The sequence below is a fragment of the Rhinolophus sinicus genome, linkage group LG02 (genome assembly GCF_036562045.2).
Source record: "Rhinolophus sinicus isolate RSC01 linkage group LG02, ASM3656204v1, whole genome shotgun sequence".
NCBI lineage: Eukaryota > Metazoa > Chordata > Mammalia > Chiroptera > Rhinolophidae > Rhinolophus > Rhinolophus sinicus.
The window spans coordinates 159,173,927-159,201,234 of NC_133752.1; the positions used below are offsets into that span (position 1 = coordinate 159,173,927).

General features: G+C 37.0%; 1 protein-coding gene across 1 annotated transcript in view; it reads left to right on the top strand.

Moving 5' to 3' along the window:
* PKP2 (plakophilin 2) overlaps positions 1-24,946 on the top strand; it is a 77,144-nt gene extending 52,198 nt beyond the window's left edge. Inside the window, exons 7-13 of the mRNA XM_019736575.2 lie at positions 5,704-5,821; positions 6,708-6,872; positions 7,793-7,966; positions 14,291-14,444; positions 19,343-19,532; positions 22,950-23,037; positions 23,185-24,946. Of these exons, the coding sequence (XP_019592134.1) occupies positions 5,704-5,821; positions 6,708-6,872; positions 7,793-7,966; positions 14,291-14,444; positions 19,343-19,532; positions 22,950-23,037; positions 23,185-23,253 (958 nt within the window). The 3' untranslated portion in view covers positions 23,254-24,946. The remainder of the gene's footprint in view (positions 1-5,703; positions 5,822-6,707; positions 6,873-7,792; positions 7,967-14,290; positions 14,445-19,342; positions 19,533-22,949; positions 23,038-23,184) is intronic.
* Positions 24,947-27,308: the final 2,362 nt, after the last annotated feature.

The window sequence follows — 27,308 nt, forward strand, 5'->3', positions numbered from 1 at the left end:
ACCCATTGTTTCTAAGAGTATGTGTCGGATTTATCACGCAGCATTCAGACTAAATTTTCCTGTTCATGTCCTTAGCAGATGGGCTCAAATTTAAAGGTGTACTTCACAGAAAATATGTGACATTTCCGTTTGCCAAAGAAACTCTTTATTCTTACCAATTAGTCTGTAAATATCAACTGCCTAGTGTGGACCCAGCCCTAGGATAATTATTAAAGAAAATACATGAATAGGGATAATATGGAGGAAGAAGAACCAGCAAAGGAAACAGAAGAACAATTTTTATTATATCAAGACGACTATCTTGGCTTGTTTTTCTTCATCAGTTAGTTGGAGTTGAATGTTGAACAGAAAAAGAAATTCCCAAGAATGTCTTTGTCAGAGACTTTTAAAAGCTTCCTCATGCTTTTTTCTTTTAAGTCTGTATATAACTTAAATTAGAGGTAGTATTTTATTTACTATATCTTATGACACTGAAAGTCTTTAAAAAAAAAACCAACCTGAAGCTATCATCATAGTCAAAACTACTGGTAAATTTTGTATTTTATTGGGGAAGGGGAACAGGACTTTATTGGGGAACAGTGTGTACTTCCAGGTCTTTTTCCAAGTCAAGTTATTGTCCTTTCAATCTTAGTTGTGGAGGGCACAGCTCAGTTCCAGGTCCAGCCACCATTGTTAGTTGCACGGGGCACAACCCACCATCCCTTGTGGGAGTTAAACCGGCCACCTTGTGGTTGGGAGCCCACTGGCCCATGTGGGAATCGAACTGGCAGCCTTCGCGTCATTAGCAGCACGGAGCTCCATCCACCTGAGCCACTGAGCTGGCCCTAAATTTGTTTTTTAATTCATCATTATTTAAAAAAATGAGTGAGTTGATATGTTTGCGTAAAAACTTTCTTTTTCTCCTATGGTTAAAATCTGCCCCCATCTTGGAGGTACAAGCTGTCTGAGAATTATGTTATTCTACTCTAGGTCTTCAGCATCTTTATCAATTCGAGTCTGGCATCCTAGACTTCTCCTTTGGATGTCAAGTATGTCTACTCAAGTTCCAGGGTCTCTTGGTCGTATTTTAGAAATTTGTTTGCTGTTTATAATTGATTTTCAATGGAATTTGGCACTCTACCTTGAACAGCCTGGTAAATCAAGAGGAAATGACTGTTGCCTACCAACCAGATGATTACTGGCTACATCAACTATTCAGAATATTTTTGGAAGACCCCAAAAATGCAGCAAAGCAGAATTAAAGGATTTTAAGGATAGATTTTTCTCCTCCTCCACCTTCTGGTTTCTTGATGTGTAATAGATGCTGACATATCTTTGTTCAGTTAACGTACCTTGTTCTGGAAGGAAAAGGACATATAGGTTGTAGAGCTTTGTTCTATCTCCCAATGTTGCTTCTGTTTGCAGATAAAACAATTGACTTTGGCTGATGTTTGCAGATACCTTCAGGATCTAATGCTGACTTCAGAGTAACAGACAAACTCTTCTTTAGGCAGCAATTCTATAATACTGCCAGTTCACGTGAGGCTTCCCTTTTGTTCTGTGCACCTACAAACTGCCTCTGCTGCTTTCTCTGGGTTAATCACAGACAAGGCCCAACTGTTTGATATGTATCAGCTGAGGGTTAAACAAAAGCCCAGACCTAAATCTCAAATAACAAGAGGAAGAAGGATGCTTCCTAATCAGCCAGTGTCTTACCAACCATTTGGGTCTTAGAATGGACTCAATTGGTACCACTTAGGGCCTTACTGCACAATTTACGACACACGGTATTAGGAAGCCTGTAGCTGTTGGTGGACACAATTATTTAAAAAACATTGAGGTGATCACTGTCTCAGAGTGCTGGTTAGAACTTTAGTCTTAAGACTGGTCCCAGAGGCAGCAGGTCTTGCATAGGACGCATGCGTAAACTGGGTGGTTGTAGGCAACCGTGCCTGTTATCAGTGGAAATAGCCCCACTTAAAAAAAAAAAATCTGCCTCTTAGAATTTCTTATTTTGCTGGCAAAGTTTTCTTGAAAAGATTCATTCCAATTCTATTATTGTTTGTCCTAGAAATAATTATACTCTTTTACTTTAAACATGTCTTGTCAGTACATCTTTTCCCCAAGTCAGTTGACCATTCACCAAGCTTGGACATTCTGTGTTGTAACAAACTTCCTTTCAGTGCTGGCGCACGAGCTATTTGACAGCACACCTGCATATGGACACACACACACACACACACACACACACACACACACACACAGCCCCTTTATGGCAGGGCCAGTAGAAATCCTGTCAGAAGAATTTTAAACTCTGATTTTAAACAAAGAGTCACAGGTCACGATTCTGAATGAGATTTTAGCGAAACTTAATTTCAGGAATTTTGTGAAAATTACAGATCATGATATTTGTAAAGTACCTGCTATAATGTCTAGCACACACTAAATTGCAGCTGCTTTTATCATTTAACATTGTCCATTGTTTGGTTTGCTATATGAATTTAAAGTTTAGTCACACTGTCGTTAATCTTAACAAAGACATACCATTCTTCCTTTTAATTCTAGCAAGACCCAGGGTGTTTGATTTTCTTTTCTCTTTTTCATTGTGACACTCAGGAATGTGTCAGATTAGTGGTCCTGAAGAGAGTCATGAATCACTGATTTGCTTTCAGATAAAACACCTGAATCCTCCTAAATATGTGAAGTTTTATTTACAGACATACGGAGTTCAGATTCTTTTTTTCCCACCCCTTATAAATCATTACCAGAAAAATTCTTCTTAATATCAAACACAAGCTACAGTTCAGGCTGGTATCCTCCCATTCAGGCCCAGTGGAGGTAAAGAGCTCCTAAACAATCCTAGTATCTCCTCCCTGAGGCCCCCCTCCTGAGGCCCTTGCCTCCAGCCCCCAGTCTAAGGACCTGGTTTTTAAATTTCAGTATAACGGTAGTACACAGTTTTAGTTTCCTAAAATGTACTCACGCAGGTATTTACTCAGACTTCTCTTAGATTATACCAGGTTGGGGGTGGGGGAAGCCTCATTGTTTAATCAAATTCTAACAAGACACTAACATTTCCAATATATTCATTGACAACTCTGATAATCGGGTTTTATTAACTACTGTGTTTGTATGCATATTCTCTTTTACTTTTCAACAAGATAATTGTTTTGATACATTTTATTTATAGTTTTGAGATGTTTTTCCATCTTAAACTTCTATTGGGCTACATATAGGAAACAGTTATAGGTAAATAGTTCTCAGGATTCAGGAGCTACATTGTAAAAGGATCGATTCTGCCTAAGCTTAGTCATGTTAATTCTCTGATTCCCACAAACTGATTATTAGCTGTTGAAAAAATACTTTAAGGTAGATTTATTATTTTCTAATAATTATTGGGTGTTACAATAACAAATCCCTTTCTGACTAGAGACTTCTATTCCTGGATGTAGTGCTGTAAAATCATGCACCCTTATCATTTATATTTCTGGGTAGTTGAGTAAGGTAAGAACTATTTTTGATATGCAGGAGCAAATACGGAAGCAGTGGGGTTCCATGCGCTTTCTGTCAGCAAAGGGATCAACTGCCAGAAGCCCCTGATAAGCCCCATTTCAAGCAAGCAAGAGTCTGGATAATACCAAACTACAGGACAACCATTAGTACATGTGAACTGGCAGTACTGCCAGACTGGATTACCATTCTTACCCAAAATAAACACCCCCAAAGTTAAACAAAGTCATCCATCTGAAAGCTATGTAATAGGTTTAGCTAGTGAAAAAGATAGACCTTTTGATTTGCCAAAGCAATTTTAAACGACTGCCATTTTCCTAAGCCAGAGGTCGAAAAGGTCAAAAGGAAGCTTTAAAACATGATAATGTTGTCTTGGAGTTGGGGACATATGGTATTTTCTAAACAAATGACAGACTGCATGAGTGTTAGATGAGCTTTGCTCCCACTCTGGAACCGCCCTGAGCATAAGGCATGCCTCTCCTACCCTGACTTTACCACTCATTTGCTGTCACCAGGAAAAGTAGCTTAAACTCTCTGAACATCAGTTTCTCCATGTGTAAAATAATGAGACTGGCTCAGAGAGCAGATAGAGGATCTTGGTTCAAATGATCATTTCTCGAGGGGGAAAAAAAACTATAGTAAAAATTTTATTAACAGTTTATGAGCCCACTCATTATCTTTTCTTACTGGACAAAGTGTCAAATTTTTTAGCTACAGTCAAAATTAGATAAGGAAGTGAATCTTTTAATAAGAAATGTCAAATGAGAACCAAAGTCACAGAAGGGATTTTGTTAAAATGAAAAGTTCGTTGTATCAATTCAGCAGCCATTAAATCGTTATTATATCCTTAGAGTTTTAGGTGTGTTGGTCGTATCTCTTCAACTCTTAGGTTGAATCCTGAAATTGCATTTTTGTGGGTTAGAAACAGTCAAGTATCATCAGTTTCAGCCTGTAGAGAAGCTCTCCATAGGAGCAGCGTACAGTGCTCTGTGCCCCTCCCTCATTCCCTTTAGCGCTGGGCACATTTGTTCTTTGATAATGTGTATTGAGAGTATTTTGAAGCAGAAAGTCTTTTTTTGAAATCACTGAGTGCAATGTATTATTTTAAAAATGAAGAAACTAAGACACAAAGTTCTCGGAATTGTTATTTTGATGTTAAGAATGACGCTAGTGAGAAATTATAAACAGCACGTCTTTAATATGCTTTGAATATTCTGCCTACTGGTAAAAGGAACTGGAGTAGTTCTTAACAATTGAAGTTAGTGAAAGGAAATAAGGGTGGTTCTCAAAATTCGTAAAACCTAAAGGCATTGTTTTTTTGCCATTCTTGTTGACAAAGATGTTAACATTTTGGGGGGGGAAATCTTTTTAAAGGATTAATGCTAACAAGAAAAACTTAATCCAAAGGGACCTGGCAACAATAATACCGGAATTGAAACATGATCCCCAAATGTATTACTTTGCTGTATTTGATAAGCTTCAGTCCTCTAAAAGGAAGCAACCTCCACTTGTAGATTTAGTTACTGTTTATAGAAAGGTGTCGTGGCTTAGCAAAATTAGAAATAGACTAAGTGCAAAGATATTTATAGGTCATGCTTTTGACGTAGGTCTTAAACACTGTGAAACCCTCCATTTTTCGTGACATCTCTGCCATTTTAATGACAGACTCATCACATTTTTGACCATCTGGTTTAACATTTGTCAATAACAGCTTATATTGAAACCTACAAAACCCCCAGTAATACAGTACAGCACCCTGTCTTTATAAATGATGAAACTGAGGCCCAATGAATTTAAGCCCAATGAATTTAACTTATATGTCACGGAACAAGTTGGGACTTGGCTGTCTAGTGCACTACTCTGCCTATTTTTATCATTTGTTCTCCTTTTAATTGCAAAATCTTTGCCTCGTGTGTATACCTTTTCAAAAATGGGGTGAAGATTAAGTAAATAATGCTATGACCTTGGTGCTTGGAATGAAGTAGAAGATTTTTATTGACATGATGACATGTTATGTGAATATATTTAGAAGTTGTGTCCAGATTTGATGACCGTTGAGCAATTGATACAGATCCCAGGACAAGTCTGTCACACTTTTATAAATTTGCCAGTTTTCCAATTGGAAAGAATATCAAGAAAAGCTTCAAAACAAAGGCATGTTGGATAAATAACCTGAGTCTTATGGTTTGTTTGTTTGTTTGTTTTTCCTGATAGAAACATGAGTTCAGCTGGCCCTGATGGGAGGAAATTGATGAGAAGGTGTGATGGACTGATTGACTCCCTGGTCCATTATGTCAGAGGGACCATTGCAGATTACCAGCCAGATGACAAGGTGATTCAAGAGTTAAATATCTTACATATTGAATTACTTATTTTGTCTAAGATTCTTCAGAGTATTCTTAACTTATTTAATATAATTGGTAATACAACAGAGTATTCTTGAAGTAACGGCTTGAGTTTAGCTTTATTCAACTCATTTGCTAAGCTTAAGATTCCCACACATGCTTAGATATATTGAAATCTGTCTAGCCCCATTTTTCTTCCTACTTTCCAGACCCAAATTTCCAGCTATTCCTTTAACAACTTTGTGGATATTCGAAAGGAGCCCAAATGCTACATGTTCAGCAATGAGCTTAAATTCGTCTCTTTCCTCATTCCTAAACTTGCTCCTTCTCTGTGTAATCCTTCTTAATAATTATCACCTCCACCAAATAAAAATAGAAACCTGAGTAATCGCAAACTGCCTCCTTTCCCTCACATCCCACATCCACTGAGCAACTGATCATGTCCATTCTACCCCTGAAATGCCCTTTGGTTTATCCACTCCTCTCGAGTGCTACTTCTGCTGTCCTAGTTTGTGCAACTTTCATACTGACTGGTCCCTACAAACATCTCCTCCTGTTTTCCAACTCCACATGGCTACTAAGTTATGTATCTAAAATACAGAATCTGTGTGAACATACTCTTTAAAAAGTAAACTAGAAAGGCTCTCCAGTGTTTTAAAACATTCAGCCTTTCCTTCTTAGCATTGTGCTCATAACCATTCATGCTCTAGCCTTAGGCTTCCTAGCCAGACTCATTCCACTCCCCCAGGCTCCCAGATGTCCAAACATCCAGTAAACCTTGTAAAATCTAGAGGCGAATGAGTCCTGTGATATCACACCTGCAAAAGGCATGCCGATATGTATATGATCAATATTTATGTTTTGTTGTCCCAGGCCACAGAGAATTGTGTGTGCATTCTTCATAACCTCTCCTACCAGCTGGAGGCAGAGCTCCCAGAGAAATATTCCCAGAGTATCTATATTCAAAACCGGAATATCCAGACGGACAACAACAAAAGTATTGGGTGTTTTGGCAGTCGAAGCAGGAAAGTAAAAGAGGTATATTGGGAGCACTTTGAAAAATAAGTGTGGATGTGTGTATATTTCTGAGTACTTAGTATATGTCAGGCACCATTTTATGTTCTTTTAATCCTTACACCACACCTGCAAGGGTGTGTATTATTTACTCTCATTTACTGATGAGGAAACAGGTACAGGAAGGTGAATCAGTTTTCCCAGACCAAATATTCAGCAGATTAGCGGAGGGAATGGAATTCAATTTCAGGCAATCTGGCCCCAGCTTTACATGGTTAGTCTTTAATTCATGCTGCTTTGTGCCCTATAGGTTAGGAAATAGGCGCCATGCAACATGGCCAATGGTATGTAAATGTTTAACATTAAAAGCAGCCCTGATGTTTGGATTTGGACATTCTGAAAACAAACTTTGGACATCCTAAAGGCAAACCCATAAGAAGGAGTGCTGTCCATGCTGGCATTTCATGAAAACTGAAAGAATGTGACCTCTCCTACTCCCCAGAGTACAATGGTGTTTGTGAACTTGGAGAACAACTGGTAAATTTAGAATCCTGATGTGATCCCAGACCACTTCAGTAGACTCTGAGAGAAGAGGCTTGTTTTGCTTATCTTCAGAGTGGTTGTGACTAATTTAGCTTTTAGTTTAACAGCAGCCTGAAAACTATTCTAGAACAGCCTATGCTTAATTCTCTGAGTTCTTTCTCACTGTGAAATGTAAAGTTGGGGCGTACGGGATGTTGCTAGGGAGAAATCATCATGGGCTAAAAGTTAAGTGATTGGAAATCATACATATTTGCTTTTCCAGTTCCATTTCAAGGGCTTCTTCTTATGCAAATTATTACTCTCTCTAGACTAGATAGTATTTCTGGTCTCTTGGTTTGGGTGTGGAATTGTAGAAAACACTTACAGGCGTTAATTCTGGATTTCATCACACGTGTGGTTAGCAATACCAGGACATGCCTATGCCAGAGGAAAAAAGCAACCCCAAAGGCGTGGAGTGGCTGTGGCACTCCATCGTGATACGGATGTATCTGTCCTTGATCGCCAAGAGTGTCCGAAACTACACCCAGGAAGCATCTTTAGGAGCGCTCCAGAATCTCACGGCAGGAAGTGGACCAGTGAGTATCATGCCTGTTTTTCTACTTTTTAAAAATAATGACATTGTAGACACACCTACATTAGGTTCAGAGATGACACAGTGAGCTAAGAGCAAAAGTTTTCAGTCAAGACAGTTGATAGAAATTGCCAGAGAGTTGGAGCTTTCCAGGACTTTCAGCCTCAACTACTGTCAAGCCAAGTAACTTCAAGTAAAAGACTCATAAAAACTGATACCAGTCAGAGCTCTTTCAGTTGCAAGTCTCAGAATACTACCTAAACGGGCTTAGGCAAAAAAAGAGGAATTTCTTGGCACATATAACTGAAAAGCCCAGGATGGGTCTTCTTTCTGTCATGGCGCAACGTAAGTGCCCCAGGAATTGTAATTGTGTCTCTCTATCTCGGGTCTCTGTTTTCCTCTGTTGGTTTCATTCTCAAAGGCTCTCCTCACATTGTAGCAAAGATAGCCATGAGTGATTTCAGGCTTACATTTTATCCAGCCCAATGTCCCCCAAGAGAAGAAGCGACTCTTTTCCCAATAGCTCCATTAAGAGCTCAGAGAATGAGTCTCACTTACCCATTTCTGAACCAGTACCTGTGCTTGGAGCCTGTGATGTTCTGATTGGCTGGGTCTGGGTAACATGCCCACATGTGACTTTCAGGGGCATGGGTTTGAGTGGGCAAGGGTCACTTCCACTTGTACCACTGAAATGGTGAAGGAGTAGATCCCTAATGGAAAATCAAAATTTTATTACCAAAAGGAAGAATGAATGCTGGGCAGGCGAAGACAACAGATGTTCACTGCAGTATGGAGTTGGAAAGGACATCTGTGCTTTTGGGTCCCAGAAATTCAACTACAAAATACAGAGCTGATTCTCTTTACAGATGTACTTACTTTAAACTAGCAAAGTCAAAATACATCAAACAGTAAAAGCTTATTCCCTTCCTCATGTATTTTACACCTTGCTACATAGTTAGCGATTCTGTAAATACTTAATTATTTGAACTTATATTCAAATTGAACTTATATTCAATTTGAACTTATATTCAAAGCTTATATTCCTTGCCTTAATCATAAAATGATTAGAATAAACTCCCCCCAAATAGTTCGTTATATGGCCAGTCTCCAAGTATCCATCCTCATAGGGAAAAGCACTCCTGTACATAACAAAAATATTATTTATTCTTTACTTGAGAAACCATATTCATTCTTTCACGTGTTTACACAGAGGCTTGCTCTGTTTTGCATAAAATTGTGAAATACTAAAACCAGCATTTCTCTTATCTTAGCACTGTGGTTAAGAATACGACCAAACTTTTAATCTCTTTGATTTTCTGCAAAATGTACCTGTGCACAAAGAGAAAGAAACGAGGAACTACCAGGGAGCTCTGAATGACACAGGGACATCATCATTTTACCTTCCATTTCCTTTGCTAAGTTTCCCAAAACCATTTCTTTCACTTTCCCAGACTACAGAAGCCCTCTTATTAGCTACCAGCCAACTTACAAGAAAATGCCAGAAATTAAATTGCTGTGTGTTTATATTTAAGCTTGCTGTGCTCTGAGTCTGGTTCAGTATGAGTGACCCCTTTAAGCTTGGATTTTAGTCTCTTCCATTCCAAGATCTCATGGAATCCAAACAGTCCAGAGATGTAATTTATTCCCTAGATCCAAAGTTTCTTCAATCATGTATTAAACATTTTTTAGCACCTACTACGTAACAAGAGCTAACGTACTGCTAAGTATACAGTGGTGAATAAGACAAAATCTCTGTGTTTCGTAATAACCTAGCTTGGACAAACAGATAAACAGAAATCTAAGGTACTGGGAAATTCCACGTTTTAAAAGGGATCCAAGCAATGGAGATATCTTCATAACTGTCCTAATTGTGTCAAGGCATTGAAAATCATCACTAACCTTAGACCAGTCCAGTCCCCTGAAGGGAGGCCTACACTAAACTGGTATTAATCTCAAGGTTGTTAGAGTTGAACTTTATAGGAGAAATCATCAGCAACATGGGACAAAGATATAAGGAACCTTTGTTCTTATAAGTCATGAGATGTTTATTATTAAAATTTTGACTTCTATGTATATCTTTTCTAATTATGACTTTTCCTAATTTTGTTGTGCTTAGGTGGTGTGATAAAAAAATATTTGGTTTTATAATTTCTAAAAGGAGTCATTGAATAGAAAAACATGATAAGCAGGCCATTACACATAATTCCAGAAAATATCCAGTCCATAAACCTTGTGTTCATAACTGAGCAGTTGATGCTGAGCAGTTGATGGCCATGTGCCTTCAGTGACAAAGAACATAAACTGAAGTGAATAGCTTCCTAAAAGATAATTTAAGTGTCAAATTATGACATAACTTCTAGCCAATAAAACTACATTAATATACACTTTTAATAGTTTGGCTATAATGGTCATTTTAATAATAAGTAAGGAAAGGGGATGGATCAATAAAATTTACCCATTTAGCAAACTAAGTACAGTGTAGGATATAAATTTACAAGTACAGTATAAATTAAATGTGTAATATAAATTAAAAGATTAAGGTACAAACTTTCAGTTGTAAGATAAATAAGTCCCGGCAATAAAATGTACAGCATGATGATGACTGTAGTTAACAATACTGTATTCTATATTTGAAAGTTGTTAAGGGAGTAGAGCTTAAAAGGTCTCATCACAAAAAGGAAAAAGAAAATATGTTAACTGTGTGTGGTGATAGATGTTCATTAGACTTGTGGTAATCATTTCATAACATATACATATATCAAATCATTATATTGTATACCTAAAACTAATACACTGTTATATGTCAGTTATATCTCAATAAAATAAATAAATACGTAGATTAAACATCACATAGTAAAAGTTAAAAGTCATTGAAATAAACAGTTTTCAAGTTTCTAAAACATTTTAAAAGCACTTAATTTCATACCTGTTGGGAAAAAAAAACCTATTCCCTACCTCACAACTTACTGAAAATCAGTTCCAACAGCAATGAGAATTCAATGTGAAAGGCAGAACAATAAAGCTTCTAAGTGGTAACATAGAAGAATATCTTCATGATCTGGAATAGGGAAAGATTTCCTAAAAGTGGACACAAAAAGCACTAACCATAAAGTAAATATTTTATAAATTGACTACATTAAAATTAATAGTTTATGTTATTATGCTATCAAAAGACAATGTTAAGAAAGAAAAAAGGCAAATCACAGAGTAAGAAAAGATTTTTGCAACATACATAAGTAACAAATGTTGGTATCTAGAAAAAAGGAAAACTTCAAGTTAACAATGAAAAGATAGACAATCCAATACAAAAATGGACAAGAGACCTGAACAGGTATTTCAGAAAGGCCAATACTCACTTGAAAAGGTGTTCAACCTCATTAGTCATCAGGACAGTATGAACTGGAAGTGCTATTTGCGAACAGTTGACCAACTAATTAGCCGTCATTCTCACGTATCCTTTAAAACTGGAATATAAAATCTCTATTTGGCAAGTCTGATGGTTTATTTTCCTTATTGAGCAAATTCTAAAGAATTTACTGCATTCTTCTGCAGACTTACTTATTTCCCTCAATGAATCAGAATTAATAAGACTGCTATACGTTTCCTTAGTTGGGCAAACATTTGAGGATCCAGACTTCATCTAGACTTGCATGTTTCCAGTGGTTATTTTTATGTACAGTCATCAAAGGTCTTTATTTTATATAAGAATATAGCATTAAATGGTATAGTATGCTCGAGCTACATAGAACACAACAGTTTAATTTTAAAAGGAAACATTTTAAGAAATAAGTGTCTTGTGACTTTTTAATCTGTCTTGATTCTCATCAAGCACCTTCTGAGGTGATAGTGAAAATTCAGAAAAACTTGATGGCACATTTATTCATAGAGTTCACATCAATAAATGTTTATATAGTACCTATCATGTTCTAGGCACCATGGAAGGCACTGAGGGGGAGAAAAGACAGATAAGATGTATTACCTCCTTTCAAGAAGCTTATGTTCTAATAGGAGAGATACACAGTTTTGTATAGTGGTAGCCTAAAGAATTAGGGAGTAATGGTAAGGAAAGAGAGGAAAGAAGATGGCAGGCTATGAAGGACTGTATGTGCCATGCTAACATTTCAACATTATTCTGAAGGCAATCGGGAATCATTACAGGGTTTAAACGTGAGGTGGAACATAATCAGATTATATTTTAGAAGGATCATTCTGGTATAAAGCTTAGAAATCCCCACCAGTGTTGAAGAAACAGCAAGTTGACTAGCAACATTTGATTCCTAGTGGAGATTAATAAAGACCACATATTTACAGAAGTAGCAACCTGCAAATGCACTATTTAGCAAAATATGGTAACCAAGTATAAAATAAGTTTTACAGTTTTAGTGGGTGGGTGGACAATAAGCTATGATGATAAGGGGATTGAAAAGGTAGTATTTGATGTGATGGTTCATGTACCCTAATCTAACTAAGAAAGAAAGTTAAGGCAAGAGAGAATTGATAACTTGAGGTGTGAGGAGTAAAGCTTGAGATAAAGGGACTGGAGTTCTTGCTGAGGCTAAAGAAGATATATGGTAGGAGTAAGGGGGAGAGAGCCAGGCGAACAGGAAGTTGTGTTCAGAGTCAGCGCTGGAGTTTATGTTTTCAAAGCCAAGGTATTTTTGAGTGAATACAGGTTCTGTGTGATCACGGAAGTGAATGGCTGATGTACGAAAGAGATGGAGACAGTGACTTTTAGGAAGTCTGAGAAATGTGAAGTAATTAATATGGTCATCCACAACAGAATCAAGGCAGAGAAGACTCTGAGCCTCCACTGGATGTTGGGAACGGACCAATGATAGGCCTTGAAATGACAGAAAGTGGGATGGAAGTGATAGAGCTGCATGGCAGTGACTCAGAAGAGCAGAGTTTTGCATAGGAAGGCAGACATAAATACCTAGACGGGCCCTTGGGAAGAGAGAGGAATGCTAAACTACATCGCTGCCCAAGACACAGGACTTGTGCAGAATAAATAGCCGTTTTGCTGGATGGCGTACAGGGTATCGATTCCTCTCAGAAGAGAGCAAATAGTCAAGTGGTATGTTTTGCAAATTCGTGAAAGCAAAGTGTAACTGTTTACAATAAAACAAACATTCTAAAATAGTGATTATTGACTAAAAGTTATGGGCCCTATCTCTGAGAAAGTTTATTATAAACAACAGAAACGTAGTTTTACAGACCTCCTGTCCCCTCCGTGAAACCTATCCTGGACCATATAATGAGAGCCCCTGCTCTGAAAGGTTCAGTGGAGAATGGAAGAAGGGGAACATCCTGCAGGAGGGAGGAGGAAACAAGCAGTGTTTCAATAAGATAAACACAGGAGATAAGCACCCTGAAGAATGGTCGTGAATTACAGGATTTTCTGGCATGGTGGCCTCAAATTAGCTTCAAATAGAAATCTATAAAGTTACCAACACAAGCTAAGGCCCCCAGTATTGTTGGAAGTTTGTTGATGCTAGGAAGGGTCTAGTTGGAACGCAGACCCCCCCCCACCCCCGAAAGTAGGTGACCAGCCTAATTCCAATAAGCTTTGCGTCTAGCGAACCTGGGCCTGCCTAGACGTAGACCAGCAGCTTGTGCATGCAGCCTCTGATACAGAGCACAGAATTACAAATAACCTAACTAGCCTTACAGTCTTTTCTTTAAAAGCCCAGTATTTCTGTCAGAATAAACAGGCTTTTTGGAAATGAATAAATAAGTTTATGAAAACATGTAAAATGCCAAAATTTGAACAAGAAGAAACAGAAAAAAATGAATAAGTCATTGAAATAATAATCAAAGACATCTCACTTTAGAGTTTTTCTCAGCTCAGTTGGCTTTCCAGTGAAATTCTACCAGAAGCACAAAGTTGAGATTATTCTTGTATTATTCAAATAGTTCAAGAAAATAGCAAAAGGGAAAACATTACCCAACTCATTTTATGACTTTAGTGTAACTGATTCTAAAACATTTTTCTTATATTCTTTACACAGTGATGAACTGAAAATGTGAATGAAGAGCAGACTGATCAATAGAAAGGAAAGGAAAAGACAGGCTCATTTTATCTATAAACAGATGCAAAAAATACAGTAGCTAACCAGATCCAGTGTTGTATTTAAAAATATTGCATAAACTGTTTGTATCCAGTAATTAAATCGAAAACCTAATAAGAACTTGAGGAAAACACCTTTAGACTGATTTCATCATTCTGTTCGTTTTTAAAACTTCTTGCTCAATCTCTAGTAATCTTACAGAAACGCTATAACCCTGAAGTCAATGCGAATGTATTTATAGGATGTGTCTCACAAAACAGATGCCCATGTCAGTAGCCCAGACAGTTGTCCAGAAGGAAAATGGCCTTCAGCACACCCGGAACATGCTGCATATTGGAGACCCAAGTGTGAAAAAGACGGCCGTCTCCCTGCTGAGGAATTTGTCTCGTAATCTTTCTCTGCGCAGTGACATTGGTGAGTCCATACAGGTGTCTAGCAGTCATGTGTACATATTGAAAATACAAATGCAACAAAACATTGTCCTTATCACATTCTTTTTACAATGATAAACTGGAAATGTGAATAAAGAGCAAAATGTGATAATAAACCTGGCTTATGTGCATCCACCCAAACATCAAGGGTAGGCTTTCTCACTGTGTCTCAAACAGGATTTTTTCAGTATCCAGCATTTTGTTTTGTTTTCACTACTGCAGAAGAGAAATTCTAGACCATCCTAATAATTATCAAGTAACATTCTAGTAAGTAAAATTCTAGACCATCCTAATAATTAGCAGGCCCCCAGCTGTGCCTGCCACCCAGTGAAGTCTTGAATCCATGTAGCTGTCTCTCAGAAGGTTCTCTGCCTGGCCTGCTTAAGCACCACTCTTCTAAAACATTAAACGCACACACACACAGTACCGTGTTTCCCCGAAAATAAGACCGAGTCTTATATTAATTTTTGTTCCAAAAGATGGATTAGGGTTTATGTTCAGAGGATGTCATCCTGAAAAATCGTGCTAGGGCATATTTTCCGGTTAGGTCTTATTTTCGGGGAAACATGGTAGTTGTTTACTTTAGAAGTGTGGCCATTGTGAACTAGAAACATGTGGACAGACACATAATCATTTAAAAAAAAGAAAGAAGCAGTCACTGAATATAGCGGACTCGGCATAGATCATTTTAGAATAAATGCGATGAAACACATTTACTCCTTTTTTGGAGAGAGTATTATTACTCTATCACATAACAATTTTCATTTATTTACTTTATACCTAGAAATGTCTGATGTTTGTGGATCGAGTCAAAAACTGTAAAATGAGACAATAGGAAGATGATGCTAACATTAATCATGCTTCCTAACGCTCCGTAGTCATTTCTGACAACTTGAAATTCAGTTTTTCACAAAATTTCACTGAAATTATACACCGATTTTTGTTTCTTTGTGTTTTTTTAATGGATTGGATTATTCTGAAATTACACACAGCAGCCGCAGCAGACCTATTGAAGCCTGTGGTTATGTTTTAATAATGTCATTTCTAAAGACAGCCAACCGCACAACACTGGACAGGTGGTTTCATGCCTATTATAAGCATCAAGACCTGGAAATTTTTCGGTGACTCTGAAAGAAACCTTGCCGTAGGCACTGTCATAATTATGAAAGTGTTTCTCCCCATTGTTTTCTGTGCACTTTAGTGCTGCGCTTCCATCAGGTGAATTATCCTTTGACTTTTTTTTATCTTTTCCCAAATGAAATGTTGACTCCATCTTTTAAAATAGTGACGATGAAAATAACTGCACTCTACACATTCTGCATGTGCCTTCAGGGCAGAAATGCTGTCGGTCTCAGGGTCTACAGCCCTCTCACTGTTGGGAAGATAAAGCTAGAGCTGCACAGGTTATGTAAGAAGATTTCACTGATTAACCTCCTCCCCTCCTTTGAAGGACAATAGTGAGAAGAGGCTTCAGCAAAATAAATGCAGTTTTTATATTCCAAACTGGCTTTATGTCAAAAATATAATTTGAGTATAATGACCCATCTTGATTTAGCATATTAATAACCAGGAATAAGTGAAAATCGCTGTGAAGTATATGCTTTGTGTTTCTCTTGAGATTTCTAGGCCAAAACTTCCCACATGATGACCTGGAATGAAGTTAACATGTTTTACTTAGATTTATAGTAATAAATTTAAAACTTACATTTTCTTAAAAATTTGAGGATAGGCAACTGAATATGATGACAGAATAATGGATCTCATATAGAACACGTGGGTCTGCATCCTACAATGCTACTTGGCCACCCATGTCACTTTGGTGAGCCATTTAACTGCTCTAAACAGAACGAGATTAATAATCACTACCTAACAGTGTTTGCCCCAGGATCAAATGACATAATGTACAGTATTTGCAGGTAGCAGGAAGTATTTGGATACATCTCTAGAATCTCAATTCACATTTATTCATTGGTACAGATGTTTTCAGACATCCACCTAATATCTTGGCATTTTAAGGCATTGAGTTTAGGCATTAAATAAAATCTCCCTCAACAATATGACATTGAGCTATAATGCTCCAATATCATAATAAGGCCTTTAATTTTATATTTCACTATAAAGATTCAATTTTAATTGTCCCAAAGTGAATGTATTTATGAAGGCCCACTGTGTGTGTATGTGTGTGTGCGCACACAGACACACACACACACACACACACACACATAGTGCCAGAAAAATGTATACACATATTAAGAAAGGAAAATTCTATATTAAAATTCCGAAATACCGAAATTCCAAAATACTCAGTAATACCGAAAACAAAATATGAGTACAGGGCACGTTTGACTTCTGCAACCACAAGAGGTACTCAGAGTGGTTACCATCAGCGTAATTTTAATTTCCTTTCTTAAAATGTGTATACATTTTTTTTGCACCCTCTCTGTAAATGTGTGTGTGTTTGTGTATATATGTATATATATATGTATATATATATATGTTTTATATATATATGTATGTTATATATATAATATATGTCTTATATATATAATATATATACACAGACAGAGAAAAGAAAGAGAAGCTATATTCTAGTATTAAGCTTTGTCGATGTAAACAGTTATACTACTTTTCTAAGAAAAACAAACATGATACAAATTGTTAAAGACTCTACATGACCCTACGTTTCCACCTTAATATTGATCTACAGAATGGACATTCCTCCTGGTTGTGAGCAGGAGAGGTGGGGCTCTTTCATCAGAAGTCATTCTCAGTGTGGGTGCCCTCGGTCTCCACCGCCATTACCACACCCTGCAGACAGAGATTGATTGGACATTTTCTGTTGTGATTGTCCCAGACTTATTTCTGTGTCGCTGACCTAAATTGAGGGGAAGGGAAACTCATGTTCTCAAGGCCTTTAATTCTGTGGTTTAACTTATTAAAAGGAGGAATCAGCCTTCCAATAATAGCTCATATCTATTGAGAGCTTATTAGTGCAGGGTCTATGATACAGTTAACATGTATTAACCTATTTAATCCCTGAAAACAACCCTTTGAGGTAGATACTTTTATTACCCCATTTTACAAATTAGGAAAATGCAGCATAGAGAGGTTACATAGGTTGGCCAGATCGCACAGCCATTAAGTGGCAAAGACAGGACTGAAACTAAAGAAATGTGGCTTCAGAAGTTGGGATCTGAGCTCTTAACACTATGCTGTGAGGCTTAAATGACAGTGAAAAAGAAAGGACTCTGGCCTCTGAGCAGAAGGTATGTCTTTCCTGTCAGGTACAAGGATTATCACAGGATGACATACTGTTGAGTGTCCTTTAAAGAGTACCTCTATTTTAGGCATAGTGGTCAATGCTAGAAATGCATTCTCTAAGTGTCCTCAAAGGACCCCATTGGAATAGAGACAGGCACATAACTAATTACAATCAGTATTACAGAGAGAGAAGTGCAATTCCAGGTGCCACATAAACTCATATGAAGAAATTAAATTAAGCTGAAGTATTATATGACAATAACCACAACACTGTATTAAAGCAGTGAGGACCAAAAAAAGCAAGAGAAGGGAGCCAGCCCGGTGGCTCAGGCGGTTAGAGTTCCATGCTCCTAATTCTGAAGGCTGCTGGTTCGATTCCCACATGGAACAGTGGGCTCTCAACTACAAGGTTGCCAGTTCAATTCCTCGAGTCTCACAAGGGATGGTGGGCTGCGCCCCCTGCAACTAGCAACAGCAACTGGACCTGGAGCTGAGCTGCGCCCTCCACAACTAAGACTGAAAGGACAACAACTTGACTTGGGAAAAAAAAAAAAAAAGTCCTGGAAGTACACACTGTTCCCCAATAAAGTCCTGTTCCCCTTCCCCAGTAAAATCTTTTAAAAAATAAAAAAAATACAAGAAGAGCGAAGCATGCTCTCTGTCTTTTAAGGCGAGTTCGAGGAAAAGTAGTTCGAGGAGAAGAAGAAAATGTGTGTGAAAAGAATTATTGCAAAGAATCAAGTACAAATTCATATTGCCCAAAATATATACCATAGGACAAGTTATAATGAAATTGTCAGTTATTAATACTGCTCTTGTTACTACAAAAGAAAACCAAACTAAAACCGTATTACCAAGAACTTAACATAGTGAAAAAAATAAATTTAAAGTAGTCTCTTTCTCTTTTTTTGATAATGGTATTTGTGCATTAAAAATACTTTGGACAGTACAGATAACTTTTTAAAAATATTTTTAGGTCACCATCAATACTGTTGTAGAAAAACAACTTCTATTAATATTTTAGTGTATTTCTTCTAATGTATCTTACGTATTCCCTAATATTACTTTATCAGTTTTCTTCCCTAATTGTATATTCTTCGTATAAATAAGTATACAGGTTTTTCATATAGAATAATAACAAATTTTTTTTTATTTATATGCTTCATAGATATGTTTTAGGATGCATAAAATTCTTTGCAGATGTATTTTAGTTAATTATATTCTATTATTGGGATACTTGGGCTTTTTGTAAATGTAATTTTTCATTTATATGTAATACTATAATAAAGATATCTGCATAAAGCTTTTTCCATTTTTAAAGTGATATCTTTAGGATGAATTCCCACAAGTAGAATTACTGAATCAAATGTGAGTGTTTTTAATATTCCTGACATTTCTGTCAAATTGCTTTCTGAAAAGACTTCCAATGTACTGAGCACAGGGTATCATCTTTTAAAAATTCCTTTTAAATTTTGAGTATTAGAGAGGTTACATCTTTCCATATACTTGTTAACCAGTTGCATGTCCTTTCTAAGATGTTCTTTACCCAAAATGTATAGGGATCTTGAGATTAAGAAACAATCTTTTTAATCAAGTGTTCTTTTTTGTTTCATTTTGTAGCCAAAGAAACTCTACCTGATTTGGTTTCCATAATTCCCAACACCGTTCCAAGTACTGACCTTCTCATTGAAACTACAGCCTCTGCCTGTTACACGTTGAACAATATAATCCAAAACAGTTACCAGAATGCCCGGGATCTTCTAAACACTGGGGGCCTGCCGAAAATTATGAGCATCAGCACAGGCGATGCGTGAGTCCTTTAGTATCTGCCCATCAGCTGTCTCCCCTTTCCCCACCACCACCTCCATATGTAAATCTAGTTGTGACTATTCAGTCGTTGGGCAACAGGGCCAAAAGCAAGGTTGTAAAGCTGGGCCAGATCATCTGCTCCAGTCCTTGGTGATCAAGCAAGTTTGAAAAACTGAATCCTCCAAGCCAAATAGTTGCCCATTTGCTTCTAAAATATTCAGAGATAGTTGAACTCCATAGCTTCTCTGGGTAGTACATTCCAGCATTTTACTGACCTGATGAATTAATTTGTTTCCCAGAACTATAGCTGTGATTTAAGAACAGCAGAATGTAGAAAGAGTGGGAGTCCTATGGACAGGAATGCCCTTTTCCTCACTTGGATTGGTGGAGCCAATGTCACCCACGGTGGCTTAGAAGAAGCAGTGAATACACAGGAAGTGTTATCACTTGCTTTCTTAATTTCCTCTATCACATCTCTTATTGTTCCCTTTTGAGAATAGAAGGTTTCGTGCGTATGCGTCATCCTAAATCCCTGTATTTGTCTTTAAATTTTTCCCATTAAAAAAGAAAAACAGGTGAGGAAGAGAATGAAAAACTTTGTGTAATCAAATTACTATTAGTTAATTTATAGAGTGATGGGATCCAAAAGGGGCATAAAAATTATTATTTTTTCCTCTTTAAGCAATTCTGAATTGTTTAACTTGTTAAATACAAGTTACTTTTGTAAATAACCGAAAAAGAAAAGAAATGTTATAGCCCAGTTCTAATGAGTTACAAAGCAAACGGACTTCGCCTGTAGTAGATAGACCCGGGTTTGGGCACACAGGTGAGATTAGGAGTCTGTAGTATCCTGGAATGAACACACATGCCCTCTACCTCTGCTCCACCTGGTATAGACCCCTTGTGTTCTGCAGCCTTCCATCTGGCAAAGCCCACGGGAAGGGAAGATCACATTCAGAGTCAAATGATTAAAAGGAGCATGGTTAGAATGTCAGTTCTCCAAGAACAGGTAATATTCCCTATCCCAAAGCATGGCAGATAGCAGTTCCTCAGTCTTTGTGGAAAGAAAGAATTATTGCTGTACAACAGAAATGACTATTCCAAGTAGTTATCTAACCTTCTAAACAATTCTCCATAAGACCATAGGATTTTAATTATTAGAGTATTCAGGCGTAACAGGAACATGGGAATACACCATCACTTTTGGAAACTTCTTACAGCTTAGCAACGTACAGGATGGGCTGCTCGGTTACTTCTTTGTTGCCCTGACTGTCCATTTGTGAGCCAGTCTTCCCACTCCCTGTCTAAAAAAAACGTAAAAAAAAGTTAACAAGGAGCTCCTACCAGTTCTGTGCGCTGCTTTTTCCTTTCTAGAATGTTATATAGCTGACCTGTAATTTATGGTGTCAACCTAAAGAGAGAGAGAAACTGAGACAAGCTCAAATTATCAAAATTTGAGTTCATTCTGGACTAGCAGAGGAATTGCAATTTGGAAACACATGCCGTAACAAGTTACTGGGGAATCTGCTGAAGGTTTGGGGTGGGCTGTATTTATGGGCAAAGAGTGCAAAGAGGGAGAAGCCCGTCCAGAGTCCAAGCAGTAACTTCATTGGCTTGGGGATATGGAGGGATTCTTGGAGGATGTTCATTGGTCAGGAGGAGATAAGTCTAGGTCTTCTATAAATCGGGCATTTACAGGAAATCTGTCTCTCAGTTCTGAAGGTCCATTCTTTTCAGGGGGCATGCATGGCATTCTCCATTTCATATCCTCCGGTTCCATTTTAGATTGAAATCCTTTCATATGGGATGGCCTGGCAACCAATTATCATTTACAACATTTTTTCTGTGAATAAATGAGTTCCCAGTGTCAAAAAAACCTACTTATAAGTAAACTTTATGAAAATGACACTCTTATGAGGGGGAGGAAAAATAATTTTCTTTCTACCCATCTAGGTTCATGGCTGAGACACCCCTGTTATGAAAAAGACAGATTAACAGGAGAAACTCCAGTTTAATAACATGTATACCTCCTGTATACATATGAGAGACCCAGGAAAACGGAGCTCCTCAAAATGACCCAAGCCTCCACCTTAAATAACTCCATCTAAAGACCAAAGATGTTGGGGTTGGGGAAGTAGCCAGTTATGGGATGTTACCAGGAAAAACAGAGTGAACTAGGGAATGGTTGTGATGCACATTTAAGTCCTTACCTTCTCCCTTGATTAGAGTTTCTAAAAATTTTGAATCATCCTTCACTTCCTGCTACAGAGGGGGAGATGCTTTTTACAAATGGAGATTTCCCTCATAAGTGTAAATGTTTCTTACCAAAGGGTAACTTTTTGGGTTTTCAGAGCTTTTCCTATGTCTGCTGCTTCTTTAAAATAGTCAGCCTAAAATAATTTTTATGCCAAAGAGGCATATTTTGGGTTGGTACATTCTGCTGCCCTTCTGCTGGGCCATTTAAGAACTTATTGCAATTTTAAATATTAGAGACCCATAAATTTATTAATACTTTGGTTATACGCCAGCTACTCTGACAAGTCCTTGAGGTACTAAAAAAAAAAGAAATCTGGAAAGTGCTGATTTGACTTACCCTCCCTGCAAGGGTGGTATGGAAGAGAAAGAACCCAGCATGAGCTTCTCCATACAGTTTTTCATTCTCTGTTCTTGGTTACATGTTTAAAAACTCCTACGATAGGAAAAATAGAAGACTTGTTTCTTTATTAAAAGACAAAATTCAGCCATGTGGTAGTTCAGGTGATAGAAGAGAAAAAGATCAAAGAAAACAGTTTCTCCTCAGCCAGAAACGGGAAATTTAGGACAAATTTAAAAGCAGAACATCAGAAACTAAATTCAGTGGTAACTTGGATATATTCTCCATTTGCTCTATACAAAAAAATATTTGAAACTATTTTAATAAATGCTCCAACAAGAATTTATTGAATTAACTTGAAAAAATTACTCCTACCTTCGTAGATTCACTAAGTGTAAGAGGTGTATACATATTTTCAGTCATACTTTCCTGCATTTTCATTCTATATATATTATAAACATACAAATATATTTCTATTCTATAATAGACGATGTAAATATACAAATGTAAATTGTATTCTATAAATAAATTCAAGGATTAGTAACATGTCTAAGGATATATTCCTTGTAAATATCAGGAATTTGCTCTATTAACTGTTAGCACTATGCTCGTGATATAAAAAGATTTTTTTTAATAATTTTTTTAAACAGTGGTCCCTGGCCTCTTTAAGGTCCCATTTTATTCTCTTGTCATTGTGAGTGGCCAGACTTAATGGATGGCTACTGAGCAACAGCAATTAAAGAAGATTGAGGGGACATGCAAAGGCCACATCCAGAAGGCTCACACGTTCTCACTGATCTCAGAATGTCCTTTTCTTCGTTTCAGCTATGCCTCCAACAAAGCAAGTAAAGCTGCTTCTGTTCTCCTATATTCTCTGTGGATGCACACGGAACTCCATAATGCCTACAAGAAGGTAAGAGGGCTTAAAAGGCATGTGTCATGGTTAGCAGAGCCAGATCATATGCCCCTCTGACCAACCCTGATGAGAAGTCACTAAGAACTGTATTTGTGTGTGTGAAAATGTTGAGACCTTTCACATCTTTGTTTGCTTATTCCAAAGGCTCAGTTTAAGAAGACAGATTTTGTCAACAGCCGGACTGCCAAAGCCTACCACTCTCTTAAAGACTGAGGAAAGTGACAGAGTACTCTTCAGAAATGCCAACCTCATCATTCTCAACCACAAAAGAAGTCCCAAAGGAAAACGCCTATTTTTCTACTTCCCAGTCCAAGAAACTTTTTAAAAAGGGCATGCCTTGTTTTTATCCTTTTTTATTTCTGTGGCTCCAAGAATCCAGGACACAAATAATCAGAATATAATTTTATTAGTCTTCCAGAAGATTTTTACAAGTTTGCCACCTGTAGATACTAGCAACAGGCTCGACTTTACCCTCTGCAAATAGTAGCAATCAGAGCTCATAATGTATGGCCTCCTGGAACCAAAATGTGAACTCATGTGGAATGGACTCAACAGAATAAATGAGGAAATACTACTGTTGTAGTATTGCTAGGATTTTAAAAGTTTGATTTACATTTATATTTTCTGGTTTCCATGTTTTGTCACTCATGCACATTGCTTCACCATGAGTATATTGTTCTGCAGTGTTGAAACAGAATGGAAATGAGAAATGTTTGTTTGTTTTTTACTTTATGCTTATTTTTAGCCTCTTGAATTGTTTTCTCTGATTTTAAATGAACTTAAGAAATTTAGATCACAGAGCATGCATGACTGTAAGAAGAAGAAAACGAAAGGTAGTGATCATAGCAGATTTAAAATCTTTTCCCCAGAGAAAGGCAACTGTGGTTATAAAGTTCAGTGTTTCCTCTAAACACTGCATAAATGAAAATTTTTTGCTCAAGGAAATACCTTACCTATAACAACAGCATTAAATGCAAATCTCTCCTGTATAGTAGCATTCAATGTAATCTATTTCCTGGACTTTTTCAGCCACTACAATGGGCTGGCGGAAGAATGGACTCTACATTTAGCTACAAAAGGAACCAAGGCCTCTCAAATCATTGGGCCAGCCCAGGGCTCTGAAAACACAGATCATTCTATGAATTACATTATCAACCATCCCAACTTTGTCCAACATTTAAAAACTAGCACAGAGCCACTAAATCTCATGTGATCTTATGTTAAGTCAAGGAAACTCTAGAGAAGAAGTAACATTATGTAGGCCACTCAGAAGTGCTATGAGAAATACTAATTTTTAAAAGTTGACATCATCAATTGAAGCAAATCTATATTAAGTGTTATTTTAACTGGATTGTGGTTATTACCATTCATATAGAATTAGTCTTCTCAACTGCACTTCTGTTATATTTCGCTTTAAAAAAAACAACCTGACATTTGTTATAAGAAGGAAAAAGATGTTCATCTCCTTGGCCAGAAAAGTGTAATAGAAAATAAATCCCCATTTTCAATTTGAATGTGTATGTAAGTCTTTATTATATTTAGAACTTGAAATTTTTTCAATTTTAGAAGCTCAATGAAGAAGACTTAAGTTACTAACATAGTTCAAACTGAAATTCTTTAGCTACCAATTTTTAAAATACTGAAAAGAAAAATTTTTTCCAGAGTTCTGACAATAAACATTTGGAGTATATTTATTTCTCCAGATAAATGATGTAAAAAAAGTTTCTGTGTTTTTCAAGGCTTTAGTAGAGCCTTCAATAATATTAAATACAAAATGAGGCAAAAATAACGTTGCCTGCACTGGTATCTGTGTATATCTGATTTATTTGTGTATCTTGGTATATGTGGTATGATTGACCTGACATTTGAGGATTCAAACCATATAAACTTCATCTTTAATTACTGAGCTGGGCCTTTCCGTTTATTTGTGCTAAGAATTCCAAAGGCCTGCTGCTGCCATGTCAAGAATTCTTAAAAGTCTTCTGGAACATAGGATATTGCTGCCCTGAATTTCTATAACTGGAAACATTTGTTTATATCTGATGGAAATAACTAAAGGCTTATCTAACACAATAGAGAGGAGATTAACATATCAAATGGGAAAATAAGCGTGAATAGATAAACCCTTTTAAAACAATGTAATCACCCTCTAAAGAAACAATCCCCTAGAAGAAAAGGGAAATGGGAAATATATATTTATAATTTATATATACTATAATTATAAATGAAATTTGCTTTAACATGTATAGTGAACTTCCTGTATTGGAATGAGAAGGACTTCAGTATGTATATACTTTGAGCAAAATTGCAGAAGCCTTAAATCACAGAATCTGAGGATCAGAAGGGAATTTAGAGGGCATGTGTTTAAGTCCTCCACAAAGGATCTTCTTGCATCAGACAAGACTCCATTCTTATTTAAGTGACAGAGAAGAAAAATATACAATCATTCATTCAACTAATTCCCAGCGTGATCGTCTAACCGCTGGCCCATCTTAAGACTCAGTAGCTGTTGCATTAAGGTATTTGTTGGGCGAAGGAAAATAAATTTTTTAAAAAGGAAACAAACTTTTTAAAATAAAATTCTGCTTTAGGTTTAACATGTTAGTTTATAGTGGTACTGATTATATGTACATCTCTTATGAAATAAACTTCTACCTTTTAAGGACTATAAGAAAAAGGAAAACTTGCTTTTTTTATGACATATTCATAGGAAAGAGAGATCAAAATGCCACACATTGGCATAAGATCTGTTTAAAATATGAGCAGAAGGGACAGCATTCTGAAAGCCATTGTGTGGGAGACACCGTTAAAGAATCTGGCAGCATTTAGCCTGGAGAGGGGTGCTGTATTACCTGTAAGTGTGTGTGTGTGTGTGTGCATGCGTATGCGTATTTTTTACATTTTATACATGAAAATAACTGAAAGCAGAGAGAGGTTAAGTCACATTCCAGAATCAATAGCTAGATAGTGCCTAGGGGCCATATGACCCCAGGTTGGGTGGTGCCTCACCAGAGGTTTTGTGGAAACTCAGAGTGACAGACTCATGTCTCCATGGTAGGAAAATGTGGGGATCTCTGGTTTGCCTCTCTTTGGAGAATTAAGAGGGCTGTCTAACAAGGGTTAAGAAGACTGGTTCTAGAACCAGCCAGCCTGAGCTCAAATTATGACTCTTCTACTTACAAGCTGGGGTAAGTTTCTTACTTTTGCTGAGCCTCAGCTTTCCTTATCTGTTGTTATATGTAAATTATAGCAGTAGTTACCTCACTGGGTGGTTTTGAGAATTAAATGTTATTATAATTATAAAGCACTTAAAATAGTGCCTGATAGTGTGTAAATACTAACTAAATTTTTTGGAGTTCCCTGGCTTGGGGGGGATCTTTGCTTTTCTTTTTAAATCCATCTCTTAAATTTCTGTTTTCAGTATGGTTGGTTAAGTTAAAAGCTCCATCCTTCTCCTCACCCTCCCATTTTACACACACACACCTTGGAAGGCCAGGCAGAAATGAGAAAAATAAATGTGGCCCAGACAAGTGATTCTGAATGTCTCTTCCTCAGAACACAAGTCCTTTGGGGTATTTATAAGTGACGTGTGAAAAGGAACATCTCATTCTGAAGTACATTTGGGAAGGGCTGAGTTATACAAAGATCAAAAAGATCTTGCCTGTTAGAGCGTTTGGGATCCTGCTCCCCAGCATATGTTGTCAGTATCGCTCAATTAAATTCTTCTAAAAATTTAAAAAAAGAAAAGAGAAGAGAAGAGAAGGTAAGGTATTCACTGTTAAGACTTCTCCTGAAGTCTGTTTCATCTGACATCAGTATGGCTACACCCTATTTTCTCCGGATACCATTTGCTTGGAGTATCGATTTCCACCCTTTCACTTTCATTCTATATTGGTCCTTGTAGCTGAGATGCCTCTCTTGGAGGCAACATATGGTTGGGTTTTGTTTTTTGATCCAGTCTGCTACTCTGTGCCTTTTTATTGGTGAATTCAGTCTATTTACATTTAGGGTGATTATTGGTATATGAGGATTTCCTATATCCATTTTGTCTTTTGTGGTATCTTGGTGTCTACATTGTTGTTTTTTGTGTTTTTTTGCTGTTATTTTAGTGTGGTGGTAGTCTATGATTTTTCCCTCTGTTCTTTTTTTTATGTTATATATCTCAGTTATGGAATTTTTTTTGAGTGGTTACCATTAAATTTATGTAAAAGAAAATTTCATATATCCAGTAGTCCTTTTTCTTCAGCATGTTTCTTATCTCCATTCCC